Source organism: Parasteatoda tepidariorum, chromosome 7, assembly GCF_043381705.1.
Source record: "Parasteatoda tepidariorum isolate YZ-2023 chromosome 7, CAS_Ptep_4.0, whole genome shotgun sequence".
Classification (NCBI taxonomy): Eukaryota; Metazoa; Arthropoda; class Arachnida; order Araneae; family Theridiidae; genus Parasteatoda; species Parasteatoda tepidariorum.
Window position 1 is genome coordinate 57,488,761 of NC_092210.1, and position 12,772 is coordinate 57,501,532.

At 30.1% G+C, this 12,772-nt stretch overlaps 1 protein-coding gene across 1 annotated transcript in view; it reads left to right on the forward strand.

The window, feature by feature from the left end:
* LOC107450648 (kinesin-like protein KIF19) overlaps positions 1-12,772 on the forward strand; it is a gene marked incomplete in the record, with an annotated part of 76,142 nt that overhangs the window by 4,743 nt on the left and 58,627 nt on the right. Inside the window, 1 exon segment of the mRNA XM_043039640.2 lies at positions 9,485-9,565. Within this exon segment, the coding sequence (XP_042895574.2) occupies positions 9,485-9,565 (81 nt within the window).

Consider the following 12,772-nt stretch of genomic DNA (forward strand, 5'->3'; position numbering starts at 1 on the left):
ATATATATATATATATATATATTATTCCTTTATCTAAATCTTCTTCTTAATTTATCATTTAAAATTAAATACTTTCTCACCCTTATTATTCACATCCTGTCTTTTCATCTATTTTTGGCTTTAAGTACTATGTATAAATTAATATCTAAGTTTTACCTTGAATCGAATTGTAAGAAAGATATTATTCCCTCGACCTATTTAAACCAACTGTAATTACTCCAAGGTGGCCATTTCTTAACACTTCAGTTAGCCCAAATTATTATAATAATTCTCGACAAAATCAAAATTTTCCCCAGCCAATAGTCATAATTTCAATCAACAAGCACCAATTAGACCTAAATTTCATAAAGAAAGTGACATATTTAATAAAAATAAGCGACAAATAAGTCATTTTTCCAAGAGCTACCTCCTTTGTCAAATAAATATTGTGATAACCTAGGAATTAATAAAGCTTATCATTGGAGCAAAAATTGTATCAACTAACCAAATTTTTTTATTTCTGACAGTCAAACTCAACATAAAGATAAACAAGAAAGCGGTCAAGCACAAAATTGACAATTATTAGTATCCGGATACATCAAAAAATAATAATACGTAAATAAATAAAAACGTAAAAAATTTTTAGCCCCCGATTGTGACTCGCAAACCTATCTTTTTAAATGTCGACACAGGTAGTACCCTAAATAAACTGATGGAAAAAAAATACCAACACCAACAAAAAAAAAATTATTGTGGAGTAGTGAAATTTCGGCAATGCGTTTGTCTGAATAAAATATAATTAATTAAAGTTTCAAGACCACAGGTTAATGCAATTAAGAAAAAAACCATTTTAAATAGGTTAGCCATTAAAAATCTGACGCTGTCAGACCTTTGGAGATAAGTAACAACAACCATTTTAAATTCTGATACATAAATAACCTTTGCAATCACTAGACTGTTGAATGCAAGCGAGCATGCATTGTGTCATGCATATGCCGTATGTAATTTTGTGGGATGGAGTTTCGCGCCTGTTGCACTTGGTCAGTCAATACGGGATAGTTAATGCTGGTTGTGGATGGCGCTGAAGTTGTTCAATAATGTCCCATTCGTGCTCGATTGCTGAAATATCTGGTGATCTAGGTGGCCAAGGCAATATGTCGACATTCTGCAGAGCATATTGGGTTACAACAGCAGTAAGAAAGCGAGTGTTATCCTTTCGAATGCTGCTTATGAATGGCAACAAAACAGGATGAATCACCAGGTTAACGTAGAAATTTGCAGTCATAGTGCGTGGAATAACCACGACAGTGCTCATGCTGTCGTAGGAAATTGCACCCCAGACTATTAGTCCAGGTGTAGGTCTAGAGTGGCTAGGCCGTAGTCTGCTTGGTAGAAGACGTCGCCTTGCCCCCTTCTAACCAGTATACGGCTATCACTGGCACCAAGACAGAGCCTATTTTTATCATAAAACACAATAGATCTCCTATCTGTCCTCCAGTGAGCTCTAACTCGACACCACTCTAGTCGTAAACGGCAGTGGTTTGGAGTGAGTGAAATTCAAGCTACAGGGCGTCTCGCTCGGAGCTGTATTGAAACAGTTCGTTGTGTCACTGCAGTGCCAATTGTAGCTCGAGTTTCTGATGCAAACCCAGTACGGTGCGCCACAGCCATACGCCATACACGGTGGTCTTCCCTTTGAGTAGTGCCGTGTGGCCACCCAGAACCTGGTTTTTTGAAGCAGTACCTTCCCTTGATCACTGCTGCTTACAATCCCTGTATAGTGGATACGTTTTCCCCCACACAGCTTGCTAAATATATCTGATTTGGCTTTTGGTTAAAGTAAAAAGGACTTTTGTCCACATTAATCGAATAGCAAAAACCAAGTCATAATGTTAAACCCTTGTAAAAAAGGTTTCATTACCAGTTTTGGAAAAGTTACAATTTGTTTACAAAGTGTATGGCTATAGATGTTTTTTCACAATATTTTTTTTTACAAAAATATAGTATATGATATGAAATTTTTAAATAACTTATTAAAAAGCTCTCTTTACCCTAAAATTTAAAGCACTATAAGGAGGAGAATTGAATATCTCCTAAACAGGCAAATGAGGCATTGTTTCCGATATAATTTTTCAAGTCGAATTCAATGAGACCAATCCTAAAACAATCGGACTAACAGTTTAGGAATCAAATTCGTTTTATGGGTAAAAGATACAAATTCGTACTTTACGTATATACACATCAGATATTGATATCTAAGCAAATGAGAAGTATTTACAGTGTATTTTTTCATGTTGAATTGAATGCGACAATGCACGAGTAAATAGTATAAATAGTTTGAAAGTGCTCTTATATGATATAAGTACTATTTTTTATATGACTATATATTTTGCTACGTAGGGATTATTTGAGCATGTAAGATGCAGTTTTTGTTGAAAATTTCTGTAGTAATTTAAATGAGATAAAATTTGAGCTAATTGAAATAATAGTTTTCAATTCATAGTTTTTTTTCATGATACGTGTAGTTCAAAAATAGAACAAAATAACTATCTAAACACAAAAAACATTGTTTTCAGTCTTTTTCTGTAGAATTGAATGAGACTATGTGCTCAGACAGCAAAGTAAAATGTATACATAAGTCATGACAAAAATAGTACTTTTATTACATAAAATCAGCTTTAACCATTGAACTATTTGTTCCATTGACCCGTGTATAGTTTCATTTAATTCAACGTAAAAGTACACTGGAAATAATGGGTCACTTGTTTAGACGTTAATATCAGATGCTTAAATAAATTTCTACTTTTTGTGCAAAACACCCTTATAACTTCTAAACTATTAGCTTCGGGATTGATCACAATTCAGCGTGAAATACAATAGAGAGAGAGAGAGTTTCATCCACGCTTATGGTGGGATTCGAACCCACAACCATTGGTTCCTTATTTTAGTACAGGAACCACTAGACCTGTGATCAGCCTATGTGTCTACATTAGCCCTGTCATTTGTTAGTCCTGCTAGAGAGTTTCATCCACGCTTATGGTGGGATTCAAACCCACAACCATTGGTTCCTTATTTTAGTACAGGAACCACTAGACCTGTGATCAGCCTATGTGTCTACATTAGCCCTGTCATTTGTTAGTCCTGCTAAGCTCGTTCATTAGTCCTATCTATGCTCGTTATTCATTCCATAAAACCATCGGAAACAATACCTCACTTGCCTTTCTATAAGAAATGTAATTCTCCCCCTCATATCATCCCTACTTCCTACAAAAAAGGGCGAAAATAACAGAGGAGAGTAGGAAAGTAGGTATCATTTATAATAACATAGCAAAGTTTTTTGTCCGAAAAAAAATACCTTGAGAATTAATTTTTCATGAAAAACACCTTTTTTGCTTTAATTACTGAATTTCTCATTGATTAATCCATAAAATTTGACTTAAATACAATTATTATTATTAAAAATGGGAAATTATAATAAAAAGTAAAATAATACACATACTTTTAATATGACAACCTGCTTATCATCAAGACACCAAAACAATTGTAAAATAATAATGGGGTTCAACGCGTGAAGGGAACAGGTGACATAGATGATAAGAGTGATATATACATTGTATGAATACATTGTATGTATATGTAGATGTATATATACATTGATTAAGATAAGAAAAAAAAGCTATGTGCATATAATATCCAAAATAGTCATTCCTTTAATAGATATCATTCTAAATAGTCAAAAGAAGAAAAAAAATAAATGGAGTGCATCAAAACTTTTTAGGCCTCGCCATTTTGAAAACCATTATTATTATGGGCTAAATCTGAGAAAGCCTCCAATCCAATATTAAAGCTTTGTATGTGGGACATTCATGTACCAAGTTTGACTCTGATTAAAGGTGCGATTTTTTCAGTTTTTTTAATAATCTGCTTGCAAAAAAAAAAAAAAAAAAATTCAATTTAAGCGGATTGAGGTGGCAGACTTCCCGAAATTCTCGTGAGAAAGTTATGAGGATATACCAATCGAGGACTTCCAGTTCTCTTTCCCTCATTAGCTTTCAGCCAAAATTTTCACTAAATATTTTTGTTTGGGTATGCTTTGTGTATGAAAAACTAAGCTAGAAGCTTGAATATCTGGAAAACAAGTTAAAAAAGATTGCTAAAAATAAACTAGAAAAATTTAAGGAGAAAAATACCCTGCTACAACTCTCCTTGTAAAAGAACTATATTCACCTCTTAAGCATCTCAGAAGAAATTTTACGTTTAAATAATTCTTTCACTCCTTCCTCAGAAAAGGTTCCGAGGGCTCTCGCAAAAAGTTACGATGCGATATTATTTCCCAAACATGCCTTAATAATTTCGTAAGTATTGCTGAAGATACGTACGAAGGTCTCGCATTATGAGATGGAACAAGATTCCTTTGCGATTTCTCGTAGTGCCACCAATGGCCTGAACCCGCGGACCTGTACCAGTTCATGAATCAAATAACACCGGGCTGCCCAAGGAACATAACGTTATTTCCATTCTATGTACTGTGGTGTATTTCTCTCAGGTTTGTATGACATTCTATGGACAACAGATTAACCGAGAGCTGAGAGACATCAAGTACGGCGGCACCAATACCACGCATGCAATTGTATTCCCTTGAAGACATGATTATATACTACTAAATTGAAATTATTAAATCAAAACAATCAACGTTCCTCCTCCCTCCCAATTTTATCAAATGTTCACCGGTTCACGGCCGGCTATTTTGGGGTGCACTATCAAACACCATCGGACTGTAAAACTTATTAAATGGTAAAAATTTTAGTTAAAACAATGTCCTTAAATAGCACTTGGTTAATTTATTTATTTTTCTTTTTTTCTGCTAATAAAGACCAAAAGTTCTATGAGCTTGAGAATAAGTTACCAGAAAGAAGGCCAAACAGATGGGAAAATATTTGACTAATTAAAATTCACTTTTTGGATAGAAAAGAATTGAGGAGTTTTATTTTATACTAAAAATCCAAAACTACTCTCTTGTTTACCGAATAGTTTGAATGTATCACTTATTTTGTACAATGAATCAAAAGTCATAATTCGAAACTATTTATCTTATTGTGAACCGCAAGTTTTCTTTAAAGGTCTCTTAGAACGAAAAACATCGCGTTCGGTACCCTTCTTCACATTTATCGTTGTTCACTTTTGAGTTTTTCATTAAAAAGCACTATAAATAGCATATGGTAACTTATCATTTATAAACTCTAGATAATAAAATCCAATTAAACTCTTGTGAAATGGAACATATTTAAATTTATTTTTTACATGATAAAAAATTGTGAAAATATTTGAATAAGATAGCCTTGCATTAAATTAGTTGCTATAGTTACGTTTTATCATGCGTTTTGTTTTAATAAAACAAGTTATAAGCGCAATAAGTCTAGGTGATTAAAATGTTTTGTACCAACATACAATTTCAACATAACGTACTCATCAAAAAATATCATTTTTAAACAGATTTATATTTACATTTTATTTTTTAACTGATATTTTTATTTATTGATTGGTTTATTTTTAAATTGATGGACAGAAATTAAACAAAATACGTTATTTTTTTCAGTGTAACTGGTTGTAAAATAAATGGCTTTTTTTTCTTGTCATATTCTTTTTTTTTTCTTTTCTTTTTTTTTTCTTGCTTATTGAGTGCAGTTGTAGATATAACTAAGTACAAAATTGTTTATAATCCTCACAAGAATTAATTCGATTTATGTAAAATGAGTGATCTGCTGTTTTTTACTACTGTTGCTGTTTTTCATCTAGCCTCATGAAATAAAAATAAAAAGTCCTAATTTCGAACAAGCTGACGTTGGTCTTAAATTTGTTAAAAGAAAAGTGTTTATTATTATTCATTATTATTCTTAAATTAATTTTTTCTCTATTTGATATAATATTTAATGTCAGCAGATTTGTTTAAAATCATATTTTTTTAATGTTTCTAATATTAAATGTATTATTAAATAAAAGTGCAATTTTTGACTGAAACTGAGCATAGTTGGTAATAATTAAAAGACAACAAATGACGTAATTATTAAATATTGCATGAAATCATCTTAGGATAAGAGGAGTTTCATAAGTGGGAGTAAATTTATTTTGATCAGCGAAATTATTTTTTGAAGAAATGACTGAAATATGCTAAAAGTAAAAATTATGCTAATGATGCTCAAACTTGGTGCCAGTCTATTGTGAGAATATTTTAGGGATTGTCACTATCCCCACCTTAGAACCAATTTAGGGTTCAAAGGAGCAATTTTGTCATAACAGAGATACATTTCACCAAAAAATAATAATAATAGTTAATTTTGAACTTCAATTATCAACTGTAGTGCTTACGTCTAAGAGCTCCTTAAATAAGGTATTGCAATTGCAATTTAATGCGAAAAAAATTCAGCCAATTCGATCATTTATTCAAGGTACTGCGTTTTTTCCCTCTTTTATTTCATATGCAGTTTAATACTCTATTCGAAAGTTTAGAGCATGTTGAACTACAATACAGTTCAAATTTGGCGCAACAATATGGTGATAAGTTAAGTCATATCATATTTTTTCATTTGACTACACTATAATATGTTTAATAACACAATATATGGTTGCAGAAGATTTGCAACATATAGTTCGTAGTACTAATATTATGATACATTTTTTTTGAAAGTGCATTATTATTAATAGAATTGTACTGAAATAAGGAAACAAAAAATAAAAAATCTAAAAGAACTCATTTCAATTCAAATATTAAAATAAATGGTAGCAAAATTTAAGAAAATATTTTGTATACTATTTTCTCTTCTATCTTTCTTTCTGCGTTTTTTTTCTTTAATTTTTACAAGTAATGAAATTATGCTACCATAAAATTATAATGAATTGCATTATTGTTGAACTGAAGTTTAATGTTTTTTAATCTCGAGTCTGTCGAATATTTTTGCTTGATAGCAGCTTGAAATATTAATTGATTGGTGTTGGAAAATTTATATCTGTGAATAATTTCTCTTTCATATTTTCATATCAATTTTTCAATCGATTTGACTGGCAACACTCTTGTAAGTGTTTAAACTACTATTTATAATTAATGAAAATGAAGGCTTAGATATTTTTAATTTTATCTAAACTTTTTTTTTTTAACACAAAAGTTATATACTCAGAATTAACGAATTGATTTGTATCTGTTTCATGAGTTTCAAACAGTTAATTAAAAAGAAAATGAAACCGTAATAGTGTTATGTTTCGCTTTGGTTACTTCTTGAGCGAAAAGAAACGAAAAATTGCCAAATTGTATAATAAATATTTTTAGATAAGAACTTCAAATTATACTGTATCTATAAACTTGAAGTACAAGTTAACCATTGCAAAATATCTATGTAGCGGTGACTATAGCTTTCTCTTATTTATAATAAAATACAAAATACATAAAAACCTTTTTAAAAAATTGTATATTTGACAGACAGTTTAAACTAATACTTTCGAATTATTATATTTAAATCAAGAATATGATTTTTATAATGAGAAAAAGGTATTGGAAATTCGCTTATTTAAAATTGTTTACTCAGAAAATCGCAATTTGTCTTCATTTTTATTTCATAAAAGCAGATTGTTATATGATTGTTATATTAAAATTAAGAATAATAGCTCTATTTACTTTTTCCATAGTATGAGAAGACAGGATTTTTAATTTTGCACGATTTACAGAATGTTTCTTTAGATCATTTTTTATTTCAAAACTTAGTTCTGGAATGGTTTTTATTCCTAAACTTAGTTTTCATTATATATGTTTAAAATTGAACTTATAAAAATAACCTTAAATCATCACTTGAATTTCTCATAAATTTAATTATTCTTGTTAAGCTAAAATTTTTTTTTCGTATTAAATAAATCACATGTAAAATGTTTAGGTTACAAATAATTTTAAAACATTGAAATCACGACAAATATGAAGGTAAAAAACTAAAATAAAACCTTTCTTGTAGAAAATGATGGTGTTACCTCTTTTTACTAATCAAATACTTATTAAGGATTATAATTTTTTCAACAAAACCAATCGTTCTACTTTATATAATTATGTAATATATATCAACGAATGTGCAGTATCAGTGTATACGTTACTTATTTTTATGATATTACATTAATGTAGCTATGAATGTACTGTGCTCAAAAAGCAAACGGATCACCATAACAACTTTTGATCTAAAGAACGAGTCATCACTTACTGAAATGCAATCTTAATAGTTCGAATGCCTACGATAACGTGAAATATTCGAACTAATTTGTGAAAACAATTTTTTAAGTTACGAAATCAGACACAAAAAAAGGACTTTCTCTTAAAAAGCGCACCTTTTATATAATGAGTTCTGATTCTTGATCCACGATCTGGAAAACATATTCCCAAATGTTGCAAGAAATTATCTTTGAATATACGAGTTTAACAGTTATGTGCAAAATTTGTTGAATTAGGTTAAATAATTCTAAAGATATGGGGGAATACGCAAAAAAATTAAATCAACATTAAAGGAACTATACCAAAACACGACCGCTCTCTTTACTAAAGTATAAGGTCGTGTTATGCAGATTTTGGATATCCCCAAGTGTTGAAGATTAAGGATCCGAATCTGTTTAAAAAAATGGAATGTTTATTCTGAAGATGCATGTTTATGTGACTGATCTCCTAACTTAAAGTATTATCTGCACAAAATAATTGGCATACTAAAACTAAAGCCATTAAATATTTAAGATTATATCTCAGCACGTCTATATCTGATCATTCGATTAAAAGTTATGAAGGTGTTCCGTTTTTTCATTTGCGCGACGTACATCATAGCATGAAGTAGCATGTCGTGAATTGTAATTGCAGTTATTAAAAATACAAGATGACCACCAACTGAATTTTAGATGATTCCTTCAAGGACAAACAATTTTCCCTTACGGCCTTTAATAAAATCCATTTACGTAGAGGCGTTACCCCCATGAGATGGACACGCTCCAAATATGGAACAAGGCCAACTTAATCTTGCGAAAAGTGACAGTATTGACCACGGTGGGACAAAATCTGAGTTTAATGATAATAATTGTTTCAATCCCTTTTACAAAGAGAATTAAATGTTGGGAAACGTGATTTGTTTACGGATTTGAATAAATTAAAACAGCTTGACCAGTTGGGGAAAGGTTTAAGTTTTTAGCAGTCGTATGTTATTCGTGTCTGCATTAAAAATGTAGCCTAATGACTGGCCATCATTGGTTAGTTTCTCTTATGACATTTTTAGAGATTGATTAAGGTTTCAGATTTTTTTATTAGTATTATTTATACTAATCCTTTTCATTAAAAAAATGGGAATGGGATTTTACTAGCACTTTCTTGATCCTTGCTATTGAAGTGACTTATTTGTGTCTATGGATACAAGAACTGTGTACTGAATTTTTAGATATAAAATGTATTCAAGCTGTATTTATTCGAATTTATAAGTAAATGTTACATTTATTTCAGGTTGTTGTTCGGATAAGACCACTTTTTGATCATGAAGCTGAGAAAGGTGCATCTAAAATTGCTCGAAAAGCAGACAATAAAGTAAGCTTTTTACTTTCAGTGTCTCATATTTACTTACTCATAAAGATAAAAGTGAAAAATTTACAGATCACCGGCCATAAGTTTGACGAGTCTTTGGTTGCCCAAAATGTTACTGTGATTCCCTCCAAATGCTTGAAATTCGTAAAAATATTCACGATTAAAAGAAAATATGTATAAAAGAAAACCATATAACACACTGAAGTGAGTACGCCGCAACACTATAAGCTTTCATAAGTGCAAAAGAAGCAATAGTCACGTTTTAATAAAGCGAATTTATTTTTACTCATAAAAAATTTGTTCCATTTATAAAAATAACAGACAATATTTCTTTTTATGGTGGGCACATGGGATGTATTGTCCCATTGGCCAGGAGTGCCAGAACTGCTACTCTCTTCTCGCTACCCTGTGGGCACCTGTGTCGAAGCCACGGCGGTGGAGCAGCGTCGCCCACGTCACGCAACCACAAACTCGTTTATAGGGCGCGTATCACATTCACACAAGGAGAAAACCCTGAGCGGGATTCGAACCCGCAACCATCGGCTCCGCAGTCAGGCACGCTAACCACTCGGCCACCTGGTCAGCTTTTTCCATAAAGCTATTGGATGAGTTAAAATGATAAAATGTAGAGTAAGGTGTCTAATACGCGATATAGTGCTTAATACTAACCTCGAAGGAGCTGGTGAACTCAATCAAAAACAATTTGAAACGTATTTCAAGGTTTTGTGAAGAGGACAGTAAGCCTTTTGTAGCCGGGAGTGCGAACATGGATGGTGTTTGAAAAATTGCCTTTGTTCAGTTTTTAAGTTGGCAATTTAAATGTATTATTTACAGCCACGCAAGAATGCATATTTTGTTATGTTTCATACATTCCCTTTTTTGCCTTAAAAATGTCTACAAATAAACCATGATCCAAGATTATAACAATTAGAGCTTACGTATTTAATATATTTTTTTGGTATTATTTTGCTACAATACCATATTGGGACATATTTAATAGATTTAGAAGATTTATAATATTTTCGTTATTTGAAATAAAACTGTGGAGCTTTTGAAGTTTTTCACACTTGGCCAATCCTTAATGGCTTTTATTGGACGATTGAGTATAAAGATAAAAATGAACATCATAGTAATTGGTATGTTTTAATCTTAATTTTAAAAAATGTGTCTAAAATTATGTACCTTTTCCATATTATATATTAACCTATAAAATTCCTATTTTCGAAATTACTGTTATTGAGAACGGTACTAACAAGTAAAGTACCTGAAGTGCTACTAATCGATCACATTTAATTTTTTAAAAAAAACTCGTACTTTTCAACGTAAGATAATCAGATAGAAATACATTTTGCCAATTTGATTTGGCAATCAAAATACCTGCCAAATATTTCACTTATTTTTCTTTGCATTAAAATAATCGTTTTGTTTTAAAACCACATGAAAAGGATTTCACAGAGGACTTGCGTCATACGTTTTATACTCAAGCTAATGCTGGTTATATGGTCAATTGTTTATTGCAACAGTAATAGACGATAATTCAGTAATATTTTTAAGATTTTCTATTTTGTATATTTATTTATTAGTTTATTTATTTATTTTAATTATACTTAGTTATTTTTCCCATATTGTTGTTTATGTGAGAACTTCATCATGGAAGAAAATTTATTTATACATTACTTTTAAATTTTTGAAGAAAAAACTTTTTTAAAAACAAAACAGAACGAAAAAGTAAGTAGCAAATAAAGATTTGGACTTTAAAGCATTGCGTCACATTTTGACTCTAATAACACATAAATAAAATCATTTTTATCTTTAGAAATTGTTGCAAAAAATGTAGTTTATTCCTTAAAATCCCCAATATATTTCCATAAAGAAATAAACATAGAATAAAAAATAGTATTTGCACCGAATTAGAACAAAAAGCATTTGGAAAACGATTAGTAACATAATCGTTTCATATTCTGTATATAATTTAGGCGCTGAAAATCACTCATAGATTTAAAGTTTTTCTTTTTTTTCCCCTTTATATTTTAGAAGAAAAACTGATTATTAGATTTTTCAATATGCACGTGTATGTTGAACTGCAAAAACTTTTGGTATTTTAATATTCTTGGAGGTGTTATTTTTGTTATTTTTCCAAGAATCACATTCCATTTTTTATATATTCTTCGTTTATAACTAGAATTCGAAACATTTACTTGTGTTAAACAAAAGAAGAGGATTTAGTTTAAATTAAATGCTGAAAAAATAATCAATACTTTCAGAGATTACCATCTGAAAATATAGACTTACTTTTTAAATTTTGAAGAGAAACTTATCCTTAAATAGAACGCAAATAACAAACAAAAATTAAAATAGTGTTTTTTTATTTTATTTACGTCCTATATTGATTCTAATAATACTTACAGCAAATCAATTTTTCAAGAAATTGTTATTGAACGTATCTCTCAATTATTGAACGTACTTCAAAATTCAGAATATATTTTTATAATACATCAAACATAGAATAAAAAATGGCATTTACAACGAATAAGCATCAGGAAAACGATTGAAAATTGATCTGTTTTCATAAATAACATCTCCCTGGCGACAGATAAACCCTTTTTACAGTTTAATTTTTACGATTGCATTTCTATTGGTTTCAAGAATTATCAGTCCAATAATTATTGGCGAAAAATGTTTGAGGTAGATTTATTGTTGAAAAAGATACAATGGTACAATAACATTTAGAATATTCAAAATAGCGTGACATCATCTATTTTATTTTTATTTACTAAATTGTTATTGGTTGACCCATCTTATATTCCTGTTTTTTACGATGCTACGTTATAAGTCATTAAATTACGTACTTTTTGTTACGTAGGAAAATATGAAATGTATTTTCGTAAGAAAAACGAGTTTTTATGAAATTGATTTATTTATTTTGGATACTAAGATAATAACAAATTCTAAAAATGTACCTGGTTAGTTGTATTCTATTTAAATATATTCTCTTAAAATAATGAGCATTTAAAATAATTGTTTTACTTTACAAGTTTACAAAAAGTACACTGAGAAAAAAAAGTATGGTCAAAACTACTAGAATATGGAAAAATTTACCATGTTTTTGGCTCTATGAGAACACCAAAAAGGTCGGAAATCTTTACTGAAGTTCTTTAACGATTTTTGTAAAATTAACAAACAAGCGAAAAACAGAAAAGAGAGTAAAAA